We start from the raw sequence: 24,322 nt of genomic DNA, 5'->3' as shown, positions 1-24,322 counted from the left end.
CGCACGGCACCATAAATATGGTTAGGTCTAACTTCAAAACATCTGATAAGAGTTATGCCTAAGCACCTAGCATAATACTTTCAGCAAGATAAAAATCACCACTGCATTTTGGGTTTCTTTTTAGCTCAACGGCAGAGAATTAAGTCATCTTTGTAAACCTGTTATTGTAGCCTAAGTAGCTACTACATCCTGTTCCTGGAACAATGCTCAAGTTCTCTGTTCTCTTCCTCTCATATCAATTAATAAGTCCCAGGCATTTCCCACATTTTGTACGTATATCTGCTTATTTTTTTCCCTTTCTCTCTCTCTATATTTTTATTAACAATAAAAAGGAAATGCATTAAGATGAACACATCCTGATTTCACCATACTAGAGGACGGCATCGCATTGCCAAGGCTCTTTCCCATGCTGCTGTTCTTGTTTACCTCTGTCAGGTCTCACAGTGCTGACAACCACGCTTCTGCCAGCAACCCATGGACTGACAACACTGAGAGGAGGAGGATAACTTGAGCAGCTAATACAATTGGGAAAAAATCCCTTTTCCATAGAGATCAGACCAACATTCTCAAAAGTTGTTGTACTAGACTCGCATTTTTAGAATCACACAGTCATTAAGGTTGGAAAAAGACCTCTAAGTTAATTCAGTCCAACCGTCAGCCCAACCCCACCGTGCCTGCTAAACCCTATCCCCAAGTGCCACATCTACACAGTTTTTGAACCCCTCCAGGGATGGAGACTCCACCACTGCCCTGGGCAGCCTCTGCCAGTGCTTCACCACTCTGTCAGGGAAGACATTTTTCCCAATAACCAATCTAAATCTCCCCTGGTGCAACGTGAGGCCATTTCCTCCCATCCCATGGCTGTCCCTGGGGAGCAGAGCCCAGCACCCACCTCCCCACAACCTCCTCTCAGGAGCTGCAGAGAGCCATGAGCTCTCCCCTCAGCCTCCTCTTCTCCAGGATAAACAGCCCCAGGGCCCTCAGCTGCTTCCACAACCCCTGTTCTCCAGACCCTTCTCCAGCTCTGTTCCCTTCTCTGGATGCGCTCCAGCCCCTCCAGGTCCTTCTTGGAGTGAGGGGCCAGAACTGAACCCAGGATTCGAGGTGCAATCCCTTCCCTGCTCCTGCTGCCACCCCAGGGCTGAGCCAAGTCAGGATACTGGTGGCCACCGGGGCCACTGCAGGCTCATGTTCAGCTGCTGCTGACTAGCACCTCAGGTCCTTTTCCACCAGGCAGCTTTCCAGCCACTCTTCCCCAAGTCTGGAGCATTGCATGAGGTTGTTGGGTGTTAAGTCCACGCTCATGTTGGTTCTGTCTGACCAACCTGTATCCTACAGAACAGCAGCATTACACTCATTTCTGCCCATCAACATGGCAAACCCTTATCTCCTCTGAAGAGCGCAGAAAAGCTTTGCAAGCTGTGGGCCCTAGAAGACAACTGCAAGCACAGCTTATGAAGGAGCACAGCAAAAAACATTACATTTCTGTAAAACTGGTGTCATAACTGCAGATAAAGTAATTACCCTGACTCATTTTGAAACAGGTAATCTGAAAAGCACAGGATTACATTTCTGTATAGCGCTGCTAGCTATGAGTTAATTATCAAATACTGAACTCCCATGTAAGGAAATCTCTCACAAACACAAGTACTACAAACCTCGTGTATTAAAGACCGCCTATCACATATAGGCATTCATATTACAACACTGCCTACCAACAAGCTGCAATTTTATGGTATTTAGGATGTCAAGCATTCAGGTGTTTTGTCGTAACACTTTGGCATAGGCGTACACACATAAAGCCAGTCTATAATTCATCGAAGTATACTCCAGACTAGTGACCATCCTCTTTGAAGAAAATATTACTGAAATACAGGAATAGTGGCTATAAAATGGCTAAAAAAGGCTGAGAGAGTTGGGGTTGTTCAGCCTGGAGAAGAGAAGGCTGCAGGGAGAACTTACAGCAGCTTCCAGTGCAGAAAGGGGCTCCAGGAAAGCTGGGGAGAGGGTCTGGATCAGGGAATACAGGGACAGGATGAGGGGGAACAGTTTTCAGCTGGAAGAGGGGAGATTGAGATGAGATCTTAGGGAAAAAATGTTTTTCTGTGCGGGTGGGAAGGCCCTGGCCCAGGTTGCCCGGAGCAGTGGTGGCTGCCCCATCCCTGGAGGGGTTCCAGGCCAGGTTGGATGGGGCTTGGAGCCCCTGAGCCAGTGGGAGGTGTCTCTGTCCATGGCAGGGGGTGGGACTGGATGGGCTTGGAGGTCCCTTCCAGCCCAAACCATTCTGTGATTCCATAAATTATGTGATCACTCCATTGCATGGGCTTCGAGGTCCCTTTCCATGATGCTGTGAAATGTGAGGGACAAAGAACAGAGTAGGGACTGTGACCCTGAAGAAGAGTGCTGATTTCTTCAGTTTTCCACATCCTGCAAAAGTTAAAAAGCTGTCCACCATTCTCTGCTCCTTCCAAGAAGCTGTATTATGTTTATCTAGCCACCTATGGTATGGCAGCGGGGTTAAATTTCACCCTGTGGGGCCGACAGACACGTACAAGCATCTCTGAACAAATGAGAAGCAGGAGCTGGACATCTTGAAGTAGTTTTTCTGCCACCCCTGCAATAGCGCGGCAGGAAACAGTAGCCCATCCAGTACTTTTAAATCTCACTTCAGTTATTGCACGGACTATTCAGCATCTCAAATTCTTTGGGTCAACATACAGAAATAGCCTGGTCCAAGTGCTAATGTGAGAAACTTGTAGAGCTGCAGTGTCCTGCTCTGAAAAGGTCAGGACGAGCTTTGAGAGACCCCGCGCAGACAAAGGGGACCCTGCACGAGGAGCTGAACTGTAGAACACTGCACGCTATTATCCTGGTGTCCCAGTAAAGTCATGTGATTCCTTTGGACAACTCATCTCCAGCATCTACATCATTACTGAAATAAATACAAACTGTGCTATAACAGAACGGAGTGCGAAAGATTTCTCCTGCAAATTGGGCGCTGGGTTGTTTATAAGGGAGTTCCCAGCAATACTTCGGTGTTCGGTTTCAGCAACGAAACTGCACAGTGAAAAGGGATTATTATAACTGACTCATGTAATAATCACAGCAAAATCCATCCATTGTTTATGGAAACTTAAAAATTGCTTAATGCTCTTAATTTAATCAAATGTATTTAAGCAGCGGAAGATAGGCACCAGCATGCCTGCCCCACAAGCTGAAGCTTCCCTGGCTTAAAATTTAAGAATTTAAAAGAAATTAATAAAGATTTTAAAAAACAATCTCATTCCAGGCCTTCAATATTGTTTTAATTGTTTACCAAGATGCAAGACTGGTAACATGCATACTGCAGAAACTCCATACCATTGTAAACTGCACACTAGGAAGTCTTAAGTAAATATTTGTAATAAATAAGAGATTCCTGCAGCCTGCAACAAGCAACAAACATGATTTTCACTTCCCACCCCCCAAGCTAAAACTTTAACCAGTGACCTGACCCCAGTACACGGTTTCTAAAGTAGGGGGGGATCCCATCATGTTTCTCTTCTCCCTGGTCACTGACATGAAGCTGTCAGCCCTTACTCTCCACTCAGAACATTAATTTCAGGGCAGTAATATCATTAACAACTCTAACCGGTTGGTGAGAATATTACCAGCACACACGACCACACCAGACTGACACAGCTTCTGAAGCCAAGCACCCCAAAAGCTTCACAGCTTCTACACAAAATATAGCACTGAGATCAGCCTGAGCTGATTTTCTCCCCTTAGCAGCACAAGAAGTTCAACAAGTGCAAGGTCCTGCACCTGGGTCAGGGCAATTCCAACCACAAACCCTGGCTGGGCAGAGAGAGAATGGGTTGGGAGCAGCCCTGAGGAGAAGGACTTGGGCTGCTGAGGGAGGAGCAGCTCCACATGAGCCGGCAAAGTGTGCTCACAGCCCAGAAACCACCTGTGTTCTGGGTTCATCCAGAGCAGTGGGACCAGCGGGGGGGGGAGAGGATTGTGCTCCTCTGCTCCAATCTGTGAGGCCCCAACTGGAGTCCTGTGTCCACCTCTGGAGGCCTCAGCATGGAAAGGACATGGAGCTGTTGGAGCGAGTCCAGAGGAGGTCACAGAGATGATCTGAGGGATGGAGCACCTCCTGTACGAGGCTGAGAGAGTTGGGGTTGTTCAGCCTGGAGAAGAGAAGGCTGCGGGGAGACCTTAGAGCAGCTTCCAGTGCTGAAAGTACTTTAACTTCCCTTCCAACCCAAAACATTCTATGATTCTAAGAACGCACGTTTTTCCACAGATAACTTTACTCCCCGTTTCTTCACCTTTCCTTTTTTTTTTTACACCTTAATTCTCCGTTCTCTCCCCAGAACACAGGAGACACTTTGTAAGCTGATAAAAATATTAGTACGGAGGAGGGCTTTTGGGAGGGAGAAAAAAGAAAAAGCAAGCATACAATAAACCAGACTTGAAATCTCCTTATAGACAAGAACGCTGACTGTAAGAAAGGAGAATAACTCTGCATAGCTCCAGTCTTGCAGCAACTTTGAAAAGATGTCAGAGAAGCGTGTTCTAATATACACCATCACCAATTTAAAAATACATCTGTATTTTTATGGTGCTCAGGACATCGCACTTGTAATTTCTCACCTCCTACCGCTATGAAGGACTCTCAGCAAAACACAGACACCTTGCCAACAGTCTGGCAGCCGAGGAGACAAGTAGTTACAGAAGAGATTTACAGCCATAATAAGATCTAATGCTAAGCTGTCGGAAAGTACAGGCAAACTTCTGCGGCATGTGTTTCCTTTTCTATTCTCTATATAAACACCTAATGAAAGCTTTCATGAATGTCCTCTCAGAGGCTGCCAAGTTAAAATAGTGCATTATCTCAGCTGATGCACATGACTACACAGAAGATTCTTACATCACAGCTCCAAGAGAGGCAATCTAGCATGCTTTGAGCTACAGGAGATTTTTCCCATGTAGGGTGAGGATTATGTCTTTTCAGAACCACCCAATGACTTCAGAGCAATCAGCTCTGAAGAGGAAACCCAGGAAAGGACTTTAAAGCCCATTCAGTTCCAGCCCCTGCCATTGGCAGGGTCACCTCCCACTGGATCAAGGGGCTCAAATCCTCATCCAACCTGGCCTGGAACCCCTCCAGGGATGGGGCACCCACCACTGCTCTGGGCAACCTGGGCCAGGGCCTCCCCACCACATTGCCATTGGACCACGGGTCTCCTGCTTTCCTGACAGAGCAGAGGTTTTCTGGTGTTGGAATATTGAGTCTGTGGGCTTCAAGCTGAGTTCACCAGATTCCCTGAGAGATCCCACAGGAAGAGGGGTTTGCTCGGTAAGGCAGCACGAAGCCCAGTATCACTCTGGAGAGCAAATCAAGGATGTCTGCCCAATTTCCACAGTTCACAGCCAGAAAAAAAAAAAACCCAAACATTTTAACTGATAGCCTTCCTACAGGATTGATCTCAGGAATACCTCAGGCTCAACAGCATGTGTTGCATTTTGGCTAGCTGGGGAACTTAAAAGAAATAAAGCACTGGCATGACACAAAATTATTTGAGGCGGCATCATTTCCAACACCTACCGCAGCCTACTGACACCTAAAGCCCAGCTCCTTTTCCACAGATATCCCCATCTTTTCTCCTTGCAGTGTTCCAGCAAATCATCCATTTTGGGGAAAAACTGCTCCATGGCTGTAAAGGAATACTGAACTGTAATTCAAAGTAGAACCAGCTAAGCTTAGCTGTACTAAGTGGATGCAGTATGCAAGCTGTACTAGGTTCAAGACATGGGTATTTGAGCATCCTCTCTCATAAAAGGTCTTCACTTGACTTGCTGATTCCAGGAGTAAATGGTTTCTATATACAAGCATTCCCCTCATGAGCCATGTCATAACCACCCTGCTGTTATCACCTCAAGCTAACTCCAAAAGGCTCTGATCGGCCTGAGTGATAATAGATGGGGAATACTCTTCTGTGGAAAGGAACCAGAGATCCTGCTGCAACGTATCAACACAACATTTTCATTCACTCCTGCAGTTCCTCAGCCTGGAATGCCAGGGATTATTGCAAGTGGCAGCCAGAGTGCTCACTGCTCTCCTTACCTTGTTTACCTCCACCTGCTCTCCCTCTTCTTCCCCATCCTTTAAGAACAAGCCACAAAACAGAGAGCTAGAAGTTATCTTAATCTCTGCCCCAATACTAAATGCTTTTATTGAAGCTAGTAAAGATGAAGGAGACTGTATATTACAATGAGATAACGCTTATCTGCTTCCAGGAGTCAGGAGGGCAGGTGGGATACATACCCAGTCCACAAAAAAGTCTCCTGTATGTCCCTTATCTTATCCACTTTTCAAAAGTTTTATTACCTTTGTAAAGGTAAATATATTTAAGCGTAGCTTTTATGTGCAGTATCAGGATTCTAAGCACACAAGCATTAATCCAGGGTAGAAAATAAACTGCTCTTCAAAGGCTCCAATGACACTTAAGGAAATGCACAGTACTCCTCATGCTCCTTCAAGAAATATAAGAACACTCACTCTGTTTGAGATCACAGAATCATGGAACGGTTTGGGTTGGAAGAGACCTCCAAGCCCATCCGGTTCCAACCCCCTGCCATGGGCAGGGACACCTCCCACGGGATCACAGTGCTCCAAGCCCCATCCAACCTGGCCTTGAACACCTCCAGGGATGGGGCAGCCACCACTGCTCCGGACAACCTCAGCCAGGGCCTCCCCACCCTCAGAGCAAAACATTTCTTCCTTTATCACTTTAATCACTCCCAGCATGATGGGTAGATTAATACAGTTTTTAGCAGTTTTAGTTCATTATGGTGACCTGCCTTTACAGAATTACCATTAAACCATCCTGCACTATTTAGATGGAAGTGAATTAATAAGGATGACAGCTAGAAGGATATAAAATTCAAGATGATGCATTTTAAAATATTTGAACAAAGACAGATCAGTCTTAAACCCACACAAACAGTTGTATTCATTGCCTCAGTTGCATAAATTCCTAAGAATGATTGTTGAGTACTTCAACTCACAGGCAAGCAATGAATAAACCCTGAATGAAGGCTGGAACCCCCTTCGATAACAGCCTCAGCCCTACCGAAGCCTAATCTGTAAAGGGAGCAAACACCATTTGCCCACTGCTGCAAAGAAAGCTGCCGTTATGTCTCCATAAATGAAATCCAATTTTAAAGCAGTGGAAATACTGCACATTTTTGTTGGGGGAGTATAAACTACTGGCAGCGGCAGCACTGTGCTGTTTACAGAGGGACAGTAGAAGTGTTCCCGTACAGACGGGTTTAACGCGAAAGGCCAGTGGAAACGCACAGGGAGCTCATTCCTCAGCCTCCAGCTGCTCCACAATTACTGGCGAGTGAGGCTGAGCCGGGGACCCAAACACTATCGGAATCCAGAGTGCCACGCTAGCTCCCCATAGGGAATGAACTTCGTCACAGATCCGGGGAGACATCCCAGAGCAGAGGTTGGAGAGCAGTCAGAGTAGTTCAGGCGGCATCAACGCTGGCCAAAGAGGCAGGCTGTAGGCTTAGGAGCAGGGCAACACCTCTTTCAGGGCTGCAAAGCGACCTTGGTTCGATGCATCCACACTCAGACCCCAGTCCCCATGGCACGGTGGCGGCCTTGACACGATGACTGCAAGAAATGTTTCCCACGAGGGTGGGGAGGCCCTGGCCCAGGTTGCCCAGAGCAGTGGTGGCTGCCCCATCCCTGGAGGGGTTCCAGGCCAGGTTGGATGGGGCTTGGAGCCCCTGATCCAGTGGGAGGTGTCCCTGCCCGTGGCAGAGGGTGGGACTGGATGGGCTTTGAGGTCCCTTCCAACCCAAACCATTCTATGATTCTACGACTGTAAAACTCCTGTGATTCCCAACAGAAAACAACAGTGAGAGAAGGCCACGCGTTCCTGCCAGCCACTGCAACCTAGCAGGGCAGAGCGTGACTACATCACACATAAATGGATCTAAGGCCCAAAAGGAGAAGACACGCTATGAACGAAGGTGGGTTTATTGCAGGTTCATCCCAAGCTGCCCCAGGAGCTGGCTGTTCTTCAGGGACCAGGATCACCAACTGAGCTTGCTTACATCAGTTCTCAAAAGGGTGAAATTCCGTACGGCATCTCTGCACGCAGGACTTCATTCCCAGGGTCACTTTGTCCCTTTAACAGGAAAAGCTGGTCTCCCACTGGCAAGCGGCTGTTCTATGCTCTGGCGAAGAATACAGATTAGTGGAAAAACATTTCCGGGGCATTGAGGAGTTCTTAAGTGATTTGCACTCCCTTTTTCCCCCTTTCTTTAAGCAAAAATAAAAGCAGGGTTTCAAAATTGTGTGGATGACAGAAAGAGTCAAAGGCAAAGTGATTCTGGTACAATCATTTGGGGCAAAAAATGAGTAGAAGAGTCAGGAACAGAATGTAATGCTTCTCATCTGGTCAGTGCCTTTCTGAACAAGTTAGAGGGAGAAACAAAGATATTTTTCATACCTGCATGGGGTGAATTTTCTCATAGCGGTTTTAGTGATAAGAGCTTTTTGATCCCTTAAAATATTCCTGTTACAATTCAATATTAATGCTCTCATGTCATTCCATAGAACCATATAACATCATACCAATACCTGGTATTTTTGTAAACTAGCTTTGCCTTTCCAGGCTCGATGGCCGTGCACGAACAGCCCCGGGCCTGCAAAGTTGGATTCTGTTCTCCGTATCACCAAGTTTCATTTTAGAAAATGATACAGTTCTACTTTCTCCCCTCAGAAACATGCAGACAAATTTTATCTGTAAGAATACATTTGCCATTGAAACCACTGATTGGGAATAAATACTGAGCCAGGATCCCTTTGATCTCCAATTAAAGCATGAGTCACAGCATGGACTAAACACAACACATGAAGGGCCACAAGGATGATCCTAAGGCTGGAGCACCTCCCATCCACGGACAGGCTGAGAGGGTTGGGGTTGTTCAGCCTGGAGAAGAGAAGGCTGTGGGGAGACCTTAGAGCAGCTTCCAGTGCTGAAAGGGGCTCCAGGAAAGCCGGGGAGGGGCTCTGGATCAGGGAGGGCAGGGAGAGGATGAGGGGGAAAGTTTTTGAGCTGAAAGAGGGGAGATTGAGATGAGATCTTAAGGAGAAATGTTTTGCTGTGAGGGTGGGGAGGCCCTGGCCCAGGTTGCCCAGAGCAGTGGTGGCTGCCCCATCCCTGGAGGGGTTCCAGGCCAGGTTGGATGGGGCTTGGAACAACCTGATCCAGTGGGAGGTGTCCCTGCCCATGGCGGGGCGTGAGACTTGATGGGCTTTGAGGCCCCTTCCCAACTCACAGCACCATTCTATGATTCTATGATTTACTGTATGTAAGGGCAAAGGGGGATCCAACCCTGTTACACATCATCACTGCCTTCAGCATCTCTCTTCCCTGTGTTAATGAGCCTCTGTAAATTAGTAAGTTTTCTTGCCCACATGAAAGGGACTAAGTTAATTCCTCCTCTTTTTAGTAGAGCTCTTTGAGCTGTCGTGCCTTTCAGCTGCGGCTGATCTCTGCATTCACACAGATCCCAAAGCAAACAGAGGTGGGATGGTGCCACACCAGCACACCTGCGTACCGATAACCGGGCCATTCTGATAACTGGGGCACACAATAGTTATCTGAGTTCACCTGCTCAGAAAGGCTTTGGAATTTCTCTGCAGGTTCATGGAGCCACTTAAGACTGGAAATCAAAACATTCAGCTTGTCCATAGCACCAGGAGATTTGTGAAGTTACGTGGAATTTAGGCTCAGGCTGCAATGCCGGGTTTTCCTTCCGATTGTGTTTCGGTGCAAACTAACAATAGATCCACTGTGATAAATCAGACTGAAAAGTAAATCTGGAACCCTGTTAGAAGTGGCAGCAATGCAAGCCATCCATTCGAGCCCACACAGTAAAATCCTTCTCTAAACGAACCCATGCTGATGATTCCACATAGAAAAAGCACAAAAAGGGACAACTGATTATTTCTCCAGCAAGAACAAGCCCCAAAATGCAGCAGCAGGCTTATCTATGACAGCACAACACAGAAAGCAGATGTGATTCGGTTCAGTCCCAAAACCTGCTTTGAAGGGGATTGAAATTAACACTCCTGAGGGAATCGGGATACATTGAGTCCAGCAGAACGCTTCCAAATTGCATCCAGTAACCCTTGCGTCACGTGCTGATGAGTTAAGAGTGTGCAAAGGCTTGAACAAAAGGCTGAAGAAATGCATCATCTGTGATTCACTTCCACCCAATAACAATGCAACCAGTCCATGTTCTGTGTCATTAACAAGCTGGGCGCATCGTTAATGGGCACAGAGCTCCATTCTCTCCCAGCTCTCTTGTTATTGAAGTCAATCCAGAGGCAGAGTTGATGTCAGGTTTTGTATATGGAGCAACACCACTCACAGAAAAGAAAGCAGAAGAGAGATTCCCACACATTTTACGTATTTCAAACAAATGCTAATAATTTCATTTTTAGAAGTCTTTTGAAACTCAGCCCCTCATCCATCCAGCCATGGTCGAATTGTCTACCTCTCAGTACAACAGCACTACCAAAACCCACCAAATCACTCCAGCGTTTCCACAGACATCTGTTCCGCCTCATGCAATCCAAGTAACAAACTGGCAGGCACTGTTCTCTCACCTTAGCTTTTCTCCATCCTACTTTGAAGCAGAAAGCTCCAAGAACTGTTTTTAGAACGGGCAACAGCCAGGGATTATGGAACACTACACACATTTCTTTGGCACCAAAACCAAATCCCACTCTCCTAAATTATTCCTCCTGGATTGGCAGGCACGGGCATCTCTAGGTCACCTCTAACCCCAAACCAAAGCATATTAACAATATATTTGGAATTCAGCATTCTACCCACATGTCCAAGCTATCACCATGCTGTAATGGTCTTACTTGTTCCCCTGCTCTATACATGCAATAAAGCAGCGATGTGTTCCTTCACCTGCAAGTGTGGGAGGTACTGGATAGAAACTGGAGAAACACACAACCAAGATAACACCCATACATGAAAGCAGCCAGGAAGCAATCTCACAAAACACAACCAGAGACAGTAAAACATCAGAAATGTCCTGTAAAAGCCAGGCGCGTGGTGGGGAACGGCAGAATGGAGCTTGAAACTGGTTTAAAAGCCCAGCCATGCACGACAGGTTTTCCCTGTGCCTCGTTTACTGCACAAAACCAGCCTTGTCCCATTTATTACCTTTTATTACTTATTTTATTACTTTATTATTACTACATTATTACTTTATTACTTATTTTATTATTTATTTCTTCGCAGAGCAGTGGTGACTGCCCCATCCCTGGAGGTGTTCAAGGACAGGTCGGATGGGGCTTTGAGCCCCCGATCCAGTGGGAGGTGTCCCTGCCCACGAGAGGGGTGTGTAACTGTACGGGCTTTGAGCTCCCTTCTAATCCAGGCTGTGTTTCAATGATGAGTTCAGGGTTCTGGGAGCAAGATATTTGGAACAAGATAATCTTTAGCTCAGAGAGGTCACAAGGCTGCAGAGAGCCCCCAGCAGTGCACAGACACACACTGTTCAGTTCTTAAACTTTGTTTTTCAGAGTCCAAACTGGAAGAAATCTCCTCTTTCTTGTACAAACAAGGCTGGTTTTGAACATTAAGATGGAGACTTAAACCGTAAAGAATAACATCCTGTGAATGTTTCTAGCAAAAGAAAAAAATCAGCTCAGCCACAAAGAGCACAGGCGGGAAGCCAGCAAAGAGCCGGCCGAGCATCGCCACCATCCTCAGCTACAGAAAAGCGGCTGCTGAGCTGTACGTGGGCTCAGAGCTTTCTTTAGCTTCAAGCCCAGCACCCAAACCACACGACTGCAAGGCAAGCCTGTGATTAGAGATGACGAAGAGCTAGAAATAACTTGTTTCTGTGTTTGTTTTCACCCCAGCCCTAAATTGCAAGGGTCTTCAGGGGTTATTTGGGTTGAGGCATTTGGGGGGTTTTGCCCTTAGCGAGTCCAAAGCGTCCCACCGTGAGTCACAGGAGGAATCAAAAGGCAAATCTGACACACAGAGAGAGCCCTGTGGTTCCCTGGCAGCAGAGGAAGCTGTTCTTTGAAGAACACAGCACAGATCCTGACCCAGGTTTCTCTGAAACTCTAACCACAACACGCGGTGGTGATTTTTCTCTCCACAGAAAATCCAGTTCATCCGCGAATTTATTATTCTAATTAGAAAGCTAGGTTAATAGTCAGCCAAAGATAAAGTTCAAACTGAATAACTCACTCACCCTAACAAAGCTATTTCAAGTCAGTCACAACACATCCCAGCCCTCCCGCCTCGCTCCCATCACAAACCAGTTTAAGGCACAAGCAGATTTTTCAAATTAAATATTTAACAATTCAGCCCCAGTCCCACTGTTACAGAGCAGAATCCAACGGAAACATCTTCCTCTCCTTCCAAATCTTCTCCAACATCACTAAAACCCAACATCTGCAGTTTTAGTTGTGCCAGGGCAAAATAAAATAGCAAATCTCCAATTCGATTACAGTGCTCCAGATATTCGTGTGTATCATAACCGCATGCCTTTGCAGCATCATTTTAGAAGCAAAGATGGCATAATTTAAAGAAAAAAAAGCCTGACACCTGATCCTTCTTCTTAGAGGGCTTGATTTGCCCAGCTCCATGCTGCACACTTTCCAACCGACAGTTCTAAAGGATGTATGTTGTTACACAGCCAAGTTTTCTCACACTAAGCAATTTTATCCACTCTTCACAGAGAAAATCCACGCCCAGTCAAAAAGAGTTTCAAGACTGGGTATCAGCTTTCACCGGAGTGAGCGTTTAACATCAAACTTCACATCTCGTAAGGGGTATCCAAAAATCTCTACCACCAGGCAGCAGGTCTGCTTTGGAAGCAGTAAGAAACAGTAAATTTCAGTGAAAAGCCACACTGAAACACAACTACCCCTTTAAAACCTAAAAAGAAAAGCAGAAATACCAGAATTAAATACATATAAATACGGCTTTGCACAGAGCCTGCATTCTTCCCAGCTCTGTAACCAATTGAGACACGGGCACCAGTCAAGCACCCTGGAAACATTCTTCTATCAGGGACAAAAAAAATTGGGTTTTATTTGGTCTATGCGTAACATTTGCATCTTGTTAGCACTGATATTTTAGCTTTAAAAGTTTTCAGACATTCCTTCAGGGTTTATCTTAAGCACATTTTTATTAAGTTCCCTTCCTTAAAAAAACCAAGCCCCAGTTAGTTTTGACGCGTGCTGCCTTTGACAATGATAATCTTTGTCCTCTCCAGCTGCAGCAAATTTAAGATAATCTCTTTTTCAAGTGGACTTTATTAATCTTCCAAATGAAATACCATCCTGAGGTAAAACAATTATTTCCAGTTCAACCCTTCTCAATAGTTAAATCTCCGCTGGAAAAGACAACCAACATCTGGCAGACTCAATATCTGCTCCAATTAAGAACAATTTTGAAACCATAATATACAAATCTGTCCAAGCGTTCAGCCTGGAGCTCTGCACGGAGAACCCAGCACCATCCTGCACCAACAAGAAAGATGGGAGCAGGGATGGGACGGGGCTGAGTTCCACTGCATCCACAGGGTGCTGGCCGGGCACAGCGGCACTGGGATTGCCATCACACACAGCCATGTGCTCCCATCTCCAGGGGAGATCCCTGTGTGGGGCGGGAAGATGAGACAGCCGAGCATCCCTGCCAGACCCATCCCATGCGCCCGCGTTGGCCACCGTGTTTCTGCACTCAGCCACGACTGGTGATGCCGCTTGACTGTTGGTGGGAAGAGCTGTGTTTGTTCTCTCTGTCCCATAACCAAGCAGGTTTAAACGTCGGGGTGCTGCCTGGCACGCCGTTGCCGCTCGCTCGAGGTGCTGAGGCTCCATCCCACTCAGCTCCCTGAAGGACAGACCCGCAGCTGGCACTTTCCAGGGCAGACAGCTGCATCCCAGTAATCCATGCTGCTCTCACATCCCAGCAGCTCTCCAGAAAGTAGATTTTCCTTCTAAATAACCCAAGCATGTCACAGGAATCCCAGGTCCCTGGCAAGGCATTAAACCTGCTTATCCCTCTCCATGATGCTGGACCATGGACAGAGAGATCCAAGATCCAAACACTACTCACGTAAAAATCCACAACTATTCAATCTCACCCCAAAGGGGGTGAAGTACCGTGGCTGATAATTTTTTCCTCCGTCTAGAAAGGAAAATCCACTTCCCTCATGTGCTTCATCTTCCAAGCACCTCACACTGGTCCCCATTTCCAGGTAACTGCTCCTGGAAGTGTTTTTTATTGAGCTCATCTGACTGTGAAGGAAGCAGTGAATTCCATCTTTTATTACTAAATGTAGTTCCAAGAGATTTGGAATCAGAGCTATGGACAAAAGCTTCTAAATGCTAGCATAGTTTAAAAAAAAAATTAATTTTAAGTTCATTTTTCTATAAATCTCCTCCAATTGCTGCCTCCCACAGCTGAAACCATGACCCACAGTGCAAAATCGTGATCATTACTAAAAAAAAAAAAAGATTAAGACAACACATTAAAGTAGAAAGAGATTCACATTTCTGTATTGTTGTGTAAAATACTATGATCTAAAAAAAAAAAAGAAAAAGCCATTTAGGTCCGAATTCTCTGCTGGGCTCCTCAGGGGGAACATCTCTCATTTGTACTGCAGATACAATCGTGGGTAAAATAAGATGTAGGTGCTCTACTGACTGTGCGCCCTATTATATCCTAGACCTCAGAACTACAGCTTCTTGGCTTACGGTACCCAAGGAAATGGTTTTGCGGGATGGAACAAAGGAGTGGAACAGATTTTCCTAAAATGAAACCACCGGTAACCCTAGAATGTGATTGGAAAGAACATCTTGGATGATCTTCCACTGTTGCTTTTAAGAGTAGCAGCAAAGTTATAGCTAAAAGAAAGGAAACGAAAGGGAACATTTCGCCTCCAAATTCCACCATTGCTTCTCCAGTTCACAAGGACAACACCAATGAGTCTGGATCCTCAACAAACAGATCCCCTGTGAGCTGCACGTCTCAAACGCAGCATTCACCCGAGGAGTGCCCACAGACTCGGTCACACAACCACCTGCCTGGTGTTCTCCCAGCAGCCGTGCATTTCAAAGAAGAAGCATTTGCTAGCCGCGTCCTCCTTAACTGAGGAGTCATCCTGTAAAGGGAAAAGAGCCCCTGTTGCTTTTGGAAAGAATGTCACATATTGCTATCTGCTTGAGCACTCTCGCTACTGAGCTGGGGGTTATTGGTCAGGTCACAGGGCACAACGGTTCCAAAAGGCTACTGTGCCCTGCTGGTTCTCCAGTAAAATGGTATGAAACAACCACTACCACACATAAACCCACTGGAAGGCATGCAGCCACCAGGGTGTTCCCACCATGACACACAGGCCACAAAGCCTGGGAGCTGCCCATCACCCGGCTCACAAGCCTGCACCCAGCTCTGCAGGATCCTAGAGCTTCACTGGACACGTATGTGCACCCAACAGCACCATCAGGACACCTGCAGCAGCCTCATTATCCACTTGGGGCTCATTCCCCTAAACCAAACTTGATCAAAGGGCTCACAGCAACAGAGGGTACACCCAAAGCGCGTATTTGTATACAGATACATAAACCTGCCACCACAGAGCACCCTTCCCTGCAAAAACAAACACAAAAACAGGGGTACCACTCTGGACAGGATTACTGACAAACACTGCAACACCCCATTAGCTCATGGTAATGAAATCAAATTGACTCACATACTCTGACTGTGAGAATTAAACTCAACACAGCGCAGTGTTACTCTGTGAGCATGCAAACATGTGCTCAAGGCTACAAATGAAAACGCCAATCTGCCCCAAAAAACAATGTGTCGTGTCTATCTGCTGAAGGATGGTCACAGGAAAGCAGAATAATCACTCCAATTCCATAGTAATGAACGTGCCATAAAAGACATTGCAGGTTTAATGCAGGTGTGGATATACAGTAATCAAATTCTGTTTCCAAGCATCAGGAGAAAAACCTGCTTGAGGAGCAGCAGAGTGGCAAGAACAAGCCTGGCCATAGCCCACAGAGACCTCCTGTGCTCCATGGAGTGTGTTTGGTTTATGCAGAGCCCACAAGCGCGCCAGCGGTCACAGCTGAACCCAGGCTCAGGTGAGACTCTGCTGCACAGCAGCAATGGAAGCAGGGCAGACAGAACCAACTCTGCACCAGGAGAAAGCCTGAACTGAAATGGCCCACAAGGCTCCTGTTCCCTAAGGGAAAAAAAAAAAAAAAATAACATATCCATCGGAAAGCAGAAGTGTGCCAGGCCTGGGTGACACAACCGACATCCTCTTTAACCAAAACTATCGAGTGGAACTTCCCCAGGAGCAGCACTGCTCCATCTCCCTGGTACCAACCACCAAAATAAAAACAACCACACGCCACGATGGCATCAGCTACTCTGGACCGGGCAAGGAGGCAGCTTCTCCCTCCATCCCAGCTCAGAGGGTGCTGCAGCCACGACGTGCAGAGGCACGCAGGCTTTACGGAGATGCACACAAAGCCAGCGGTGCTTTAATTAACAAACAGGCCAGGAATTACCATCAAACAGCCTGTGCCTGCGATAAATAAAACCTCTCCGAAGGTGGCTAATTCACTGGAGGAGGGCTGTTACAAAAGCCGATGCACAGAGCTCACTGCAGTCCTGCAACCTTGGACAGGAGAGATTCAGCCACACGTCACAGGCCACAGCGCTGAGAAACGCTGCTGCCACTAAAAAAATTGGGAAAGCAATAAATCTATTCTGCAGGGGAAAAACAATACAAGGCTGGGAAAGGAGGAAACACATTTTAAGCCTAAAGATGACAAAACTCTGACCGGGAATGGCCACAGCAGCCCCAAGCCCAGCCAGGTCCACAGACAATGCAGGGATCTCCCCGCAGAATCTCAACTCCTTTTTTCCTCTCTGGCCTCCATCTGAGCAGGAAAATACAGCAAACCGAAGGGTATGCTTCCATCACCGGGAGAACACATCCCCAAAGCCAGGGCCTCCCACCAGGCCGAAAGAAATCCTCGGATCACCAAGGTTTATCAGGGCTCCCGTGAGGGCTTTTGTTTTGAGCAACCCCGAAGAGCATCCTGGAGTGCAAGCCTTCCCTGCAGTATTTACAACCCAAATATTGCAGCACTGAGCTGATTTCCCAGCGCTGGCAGATGAAATCAGCTACCAGGGTGATCAGTCCAGAAAATGAAGGCAAGCTAAATTTAGGAGTAACTACGCAATGCAATATTAACAACAGATTATTTCTCTTCTCCAAAAAGGATTTTATTTTTTCTAATATATTAAGTCAAGCTGACAGTGCTGCTTTTCAGACCAAAGCTCTGCAGCTTCCCCAGGAAGGACCCCAAAATTTATCAGATGCTGAGCCTCCCCCAGAACCATCCCGGGAGCATCCTCACAGGGAAAGGCTCTCTCGCCAATTTTCAGGACATCAAACTGAGCTGGAGGCGCCCCATGAGGCAGAGCTTTCCCCAAACCCATCCCAGGAGCTTTCTCCCTGGGAACGACCCCCAGTTTTCCAGATGCTAAGCTGTGCTGCAGCCCCCCCCCCAAGGCAAAGTCTTCCCTAAATCCATCCCGGCAGCATCCTCCCCAGGAATGCCCCCCAGTTTTCCGGATGCCAAACTGACCTGCAGACTCCCGTGAGACAGAGCCCACCCTGAACCCACTCCATGAGTACCTCTCGGGGACGTGCCCTCTCCGATCTCCCTGTGGGTCTTCCCAATGCTTTGCCACCATCCTGGAAAACCCTCTCCGGTGAGGACCCCATCATTTTCTAGACACCAGGCTGACCTGCAGAACCCCCTTCCTGAGCCCATCCTGGGACCATCTTCCCCAGGATGGTCCCTCTCCACATCACCCTGAGGGTCTTCCCAACACTTCCCCACCATCCCATCAGCATTCTCCCTGAAGAGAAACCTACAGTTTCCTGAATGCTGAGCTGAGCTGCAGGCCCCTCTTCCCTGAACCCATCTCTTGGGAGCATCCTTCCCACGAAGGATCCCCCACAATCTTCCGGATGGCAAGCTGAGCTGCGGACCCTTCCCTGCACCCATCCCAGGAGCATCTTCCCCAAGATGAGGCCTTCTCCCTGCGAGCCTTCCCAGTGCCTCCCCATCATCCTGGCAAAATCTTCATAGGGGAGGACTCCTCAGTTTTCCAGATGCTCAGATGTAGACCTCCCTTTCCTAAATCCATCCTGGGAGCATCCTCCCTGGGAAGGACCCCACAGTTTTCCGGATGCTGATCTGCAGACCCCCCCTTCCCTGAACCCATCCTGGCAGCATCCTCCCCAGGAAGGACCTCTCAATTTTCCAGATGCCAAGTTGAGCTGCAGACCTCCCTGAGGCAGAGACTTCCCTAAATCCATCACGGCAGTACCTTCCCAGGCAAGGACCCCACAGTTTTCCAAATGCTGAGATGCAGACATGCAGACTCCGTTCCCTAAAGTCATCGCAGAACCATCCTCCCTGGGAAGGACCCCCCAGTTTTCTGGACACCAAGCTGAGCTGCAGAGCCTTCCCTGCACCCATCCTGAGAGCATCCTCCTGGGGAAGGACCCCTCAGTTTTCCAAATGCCAAGATGCAGACCCCCCTTCTCTAAGGCCATCTCAGGAGCATCCTCCCTGGGAAGGGCCTCTCAGTTTTCCAGACGCCAAGCTGAGCCGCAGACCCCTCCCCAAATCCTTCGCAGGAGCATCCTCCCCGGGAAGGACCCTACAACTGCCTGGATGCTGAGATGCAGACACCCCCTCCCCTAAATCCATCCCTGAAAACTCCTCCCTGGGAAGGACTCCCCGATTTTCCAGATGCCAAGCCAATCTGCAGCCCCTCCCCGAGGCAAAGCTCTCCCTAAACCCATCACCCCCAGTAAGGACCCCACAATTTTCCAGATACCAAGCTGAGCTGCAAAGCCCCCTTCCCTGAATGCATCCCAGGAGCATCTTCCCAGGGGAGGATCCCTCAGTTTTCCAAATGCCGAGATGCAGTCCCCCCTTCTCCTAAGCCCATCCCGGGAGCCTCCTCCCAGGGAAGGGCCCCCCCAATTTCCGCGGCAAAGCCCCCCCCCAGCTCCCCGCAGCGCAGCCCCCGCCGCTCACTTTCTCTTGTACTCGTCCCGCTCGCGTTTGACTTTGGCCAGGACGTTGTAGAGGGCGCGGATCTCGGGGGTGATGGTGTCGATCTGCACCCCGACGCCGTCCGGGTGCACCCAGGACACGCCGGGCCCCTGCACGGTCTCCAGCCCGCCTCCCCCGGTGCGCCGCACCTGCGTGTAGCTCCAGATAGTGCCGGGCAGGCGGCCGTAGTGCGGCGGGGAGGCGGGGGGCGCGGCGGGCAACCCGGGGCCGGGGCCTGGCGGCGGGGGCGGCCCGAAGCCCGTCTGCACCGCCTGGTCCCGGGAGAACGTCTTGTAGCGCAGTCGGCGGTCGCGCTCGCTCTGCTGAGCCGCCAGCTGCTTCTCCAGCAGACGGTTCCGCCGCTCCAGCTCGTGCACCTTGGCCAGAAAGCAGCGGAAACGCACGTTGAGCCCTTTCAGCAGGTGGATGTTGGAGCCCAGGTCGTTGCGGAGCGCGGCCGTGACCGGAGGGCCCCCCCCCGCCGCTGCCGCCGCCGCGGGGCTGCCGGGGCCGCCGCCGCCACCGGGACCCAGCGCGCACGAGGCGGCGGCGCCGGGGGAGAAGGCGCGGGCCATCTCGCCGAAGAGCAGCGAGTTCATGGCGCGGCGGAACCGGCGGCCGGCGAGGAGAAAGAGGCACCGGCACCAGGAGCACGACCGGCGCCGCTACCCGGGACTGAGCGGGGCGGTGCCGGCCGCACCTCCCCAGCCTCTGGCCACGCCCCCTTCTGGCCACGCCCAACCGCGGAGCGCAGCCCCCGCGAGGCCACGCCCCCCAGCGCAACTATCCGCGCAGACTCCGCCCCCTCCTGGGCCACGCCCAGGAACCGCGTTCCCAGTGCGGGTGGCGCTCCGCCGCGGCGCCGCGTGTCCCGGGGTCTGTGTGCTCGGGGGAGGTGTTGCAGTTATGAGTGGATCATGAAGTGGTTTGAGCGGGAACGGACCTCCAAGCCCACCCAGTCCCACCCCCTGCCACGGGCAGGGACAGCTCCCACTGGATCACTTTGCTCCAAGCCCCATCCAACCTGGCCTGGAACCCCTCCAGGGATGGGGCAGCCACCACTGCTCTGGGCAACCTGGGCCAGGGCCTCCCCACCTGAACAGCAAAACATTTCTCCCTAAGACCTCATCTCAGTCTCTCCTCTTTCAGCTGAAAACCGTTCCTCTCGTCCTCTCCCTGCCCTCCCTGATCCAGAGCCCCTCCCCAGCTTTCCTGGAGCCCCTTTCAGCCCTGGAAGCTGCTCTAAGGGCTCCCCACAGCCTTCTCCAGGCTGAACAAACCCAACTCAGCCTGTCCTCATATGGAAGGTGCTGCAGCCCTCAGATCATCTCTGTGGCCTCCTGAACTCACTCCAACAGCTCCATTTGGGATGGGTATTGTGATTTTGGGGAGTGAGTGGGTTCAGCAGGGCTGTGACCCCCTCACCACATGTCTGGTTTAATGCAAAACAAGTGAGGAATCACCACCGTGCCTGGAAAATGCCCCCACCTCCACCTTTGCCCCACAGGGAAATCACCAACTTGATAAGATGAAATTATCAGGGGTGAATTTTATTATCCAAATGCAGAGCCCTGCCTATGTGCTAGATAACATTGATATAATAATTAAGTTATTAAATAAGCATTTCCCAACTGCTGCTCCTGGACCTCTGAGCCACCAGGCAATCAAAGGATATTGTTTAATTGAATGAGCCAACAATAGCTGGCAATGTGTGCCTGCAGCCCAGAAACCACCCGAGTCCCGGGCTCCATCCAGAGCAGTGGGATCAGCAGGAAGAGAGGAGATTCTGCCCCTCTGCTCCGCTCTGGTGAGACCCCACGGGGAGCCATGTGTCCAGTTCTGGAGTCCTCAGCACAGGAAGGACATGGAGCTGTTAGAGTGAGTCCAGAGGAGGCCATGGAGATGATCCAAGGGCTGGAGAACCTCCTGTACAAGGAGTTGGGGTTGTTCAGCCTGGAGAAGAGAAGGCTGCGGAGAGACCTTAGAGCAGCTTCCAGTGCTGAAAGGGGCTCTGGATCAGGGAGTGCAGGGATAGGATGAGGGGAACGGTTTTCAGCTGAGAGAGGGGAGATTGAGATGAGATCTTAGGGAGAAATTCTTCGCGATGAGGGTGGGGAGGCCCTGGCCCAGGTTGCCCAGAGCAGTGGTGGCTGCCCCATCCCTGGAGGGGTTCCAGGCCAGGTTGGATGGGGCTTGGAGCCCCTGATCCAGTGGGAGGTGTCCCTGCCCGTGGCTGGGGTGGGACTGGGTGGGCTTTGAGGTCCCTTCCAGCCCAAACCATTCTGTGATTTCATAAATTATGTGATCACTCCATTGCACTGCAACAGATTGGAATGATACTTAGTGAGCATGTGGAAAACAGTAACGCTGGTGTAAAGCCGTAGTGACACTCAAATGGTTTCTGAAAAATAAAAACACAATGCTTTTCCAGGTCATGTTGGTATTAAACTGCACGGGCAGCAGTCTTCGCTCTTGGCTGCCCTCTCAGCCCCTGCATGTCACACTCAGCGCTGAAACCAAAGGCTCTTCAAAGGGCTCTGCTCATGTATTTCAAATCTTTTTTTGCAGCACCTCCTGGAAAAAAAAAAATGAATGTACTGGGTGGAGGCGCTTTATTGAAGGGGTGACTCAAAGCAGCACCTGAAAGGATTATCTCTCCCTTAGCACAAAAGCACCGCAGCCTCGTTTATGTAGACTGTAACCTGTGCTCAGTGCTGAGGCTATGGGAGAACGCCTTTAATTGCTCTGTCATTAGGGCATGGCTGTGACTGCTGGTGTTGGGCACCGGGGATGCATCAAACAGAGCCGCATGTGAAGGAAAAACAGCTCCCTGGGAAGCATTTCCATAGTGTGTGCCAACCTGCAGCTTCCCTGCAATCCTTGGGAAGCACAAGCTTGGGGAAGAGTGGCTGGAAAGCCGCCCAGTGGAAAAAGTCCTAAGGGTGCTGGTCAGCAGCTGAACACGAGCCAGCGGTGGCCCCGGTGGCCAAGAAGGCCACCAGCATCCCGGCTTGGCTCAGCCCTGGGGTGGCAGCAGGAGCAGGGAAGGGATTGCACCTCGAATCCTGGGTTCAGTTCTGGCCCCTCACTCCAAGAAGGACCTGGAGGGGCTGGAGCGCATCCGGAGAAGGGAACGGAGCTGAGGAAGGGTCTGGAGAACAGGGGTTGTGGGAGCGGCTGAGGGCCCTGGGGCTGTTTATCCTGGAGAAGAGGAGGCTGAGGGGAGACCTCATCACTCTCTGAAGCTCCTGAGAGGAGGTTGTGGGGAGGTGGGTGCTGGGCTCTGCTCCCAAGGGACAGCCATGGGATGGGAGGAAATGGCCTCAAGTTGTACCTGGGGAGATTTAGATTGGATATTGGGAAAAATGTCTTCACTGACAGAGTGGTGAAGCACTGGCAGAGGCTGCCCAGGGCAGTGGTGGAGTCTCCATCCCTGGAGGGGTTCAAAAACTGTGTAGATGTGGCACTTGGGGATAGGGTTTAGCAGGCACGGTGGGGTTGAGCTGACGGTTGCACTGGATGATCTAAGAGAGCTTCTCCAACCTCAACGATTCTATGATTTTATGATTCTATGAATAGACTAAACCTGCTGATAATGAAGTGCTTCCTACGGGTGAAGCGAACCCAGAACAAATTTCTCCCAGATCTGGCTAATTTGCCATTTTTTAGGCAGAGGGCATCCCTGCTGGGCAGGCTGGAAAGAGATGAGTGATTTTAGAACACAGTGAAACTGCCGGGTCAACTGCCAGGAAGATCGTGTTGGACAACAAGAATTATATTTTTTCCCTTAAGGAAGCAGGAAAAGAGCAGAGGAAATGAGAAACTGGGTAGTTAATGAATGCTTTTGCACCTACCTGGTGAGGTGATTTATGTCATGATCACTCATTAGGTAGCACTCGTTGCCATCGTTGGGGACAGATTCCCCATGGCCCAATCCAGAGGTTGTTAAATCAATGAGTCTTCTTCTTAATGGGCTTTGCCTCAGCCCCAGGATGTGTATGGTCACTACCAGCATCCGGCTCCACCAGGTTGCAGTTCCATCCCAGCCCCTGGAAGTGAATCATCTGGAATTAACCGCAACAACTAATTAGGCTCAGGCTTGGAGAAATGGGAATCTCTCTTCCACAGGGCTTATACAACCACAGAGCTGACCCGCTGCTACCAATGCTGTGCCAAGCAGCAGCTCCGGCGCATGGGATACCCTGCGGTGGCTGGGGACATTCCAATAGGGATTCTTCCAATTCCTTCTGTGGAAAGCTCTCCGCTGCCTGCCAATTGCAGATATAAATAATGAAGCACTGATTAGCCCTTTCCTATTTGGACGGGCAGGAAAAGGGATGGGAAATGGGGCTATTTCTGAATGCAGCAACTACCCAGCAATTAAATAAGAGTGACTACCCATCGTGATGCTAAGAATAATGCACTGGATGTATTTTCACTCTCAGTTGCTTCACCCAAACACAGGCTGGAGCGGGGACTGAGGAATCCAGACCCTCAGATTTGGTTTTTACACCTATTTTTACCTTTGCAATATTAGCGTCCTTCACTCACAGCTCTCTGTGACTTTTCCAGGGCTGCTCTCCACATCTGCTTCGGTTTTAAAATATGAATTTTCCTAGGTTTGGTTACACGGTGGAGCTTTTGTTAGGCTGATACTGGCAGAAAGTTCTTGTTTCCTTGGGTCTCCCTTCCAAGTAACCCTATTCCAGCTAAACTGGGGAGCCTCACCGGCACATCTGTACTGTGCTGAGTTACAGCCCACACGTGATGCTCCCCGGGATGATACACATCACAACTAAGTTAAGGTTTGTGTATTTGGATAAATTCCCCTCTAAAAAACACCAAGCAAAAATCCTTTGACTTAACATTCATAAACTCCCCAGCCCAGCCCTCAAAAATGCCCCACTCACCGCGGAGCCTTCCTTGGCTCTGACTTTCTGGCATTGTGGTAAAGCAGCAACTCCACCAAAGCCCCGGGGGCTTCAGTGATCTCCCTCATCCCCCTTCCCATTCCCTTGGGCTGCAGCAACCCCCAGAGCCTGCTTTTTGCCAGTTTGGAGATGAAGCGTGTGGAGATGTAACCAGCAGGGCAAGGAAAAGGAT

At 49.5% G+C, this 24,322-nt stretch overlaps 1 protein-coding gene across 1 annotated transcript in view; it reads right to left on the bottom strand.

Moving 5' to 3' along the window:
- The window catches only part of IFFO2 (intermediate filament family orphan 2), a 48,399-nt gene extending 28,468 nt beyond the window's left edge, over positions 1-19,931 (bottom strand). Inside the window, exon 1 of the mRNA XM_054085780.1 lies at positions 19,202-19,931. Coding sequence (XP_053941755.1) covers positions 19,202-19,818 — 617 coding nt within the window. The 5' untranslated portion in view covers positions 19,819-19,931. The remainder of the gene's footprint in view (positions 1-19,201) is intronic.
- Positions 19,932-24,322: the final 4,391 nt, after the last annotated feature.

This window comes from Cuculus canorus, chromosome 21 (genome assembly GCF_017976375.1).
Source record: "Cuculus canorus isolate bCucCan1 chromosome 21, bCucCan1.pri, whole genome shotgun sequence".
NCBI lineage: Eukaryota > Metazoa > Chordata > Aves > Cuculiformes > Cuculidae > Cuculus > Cuculus canorus.
The sequence above is the reverse complement of the archived record's forward strand: the minus strand, read 5'-3'. Positions and strand labels throughout refer to the sequence as shown.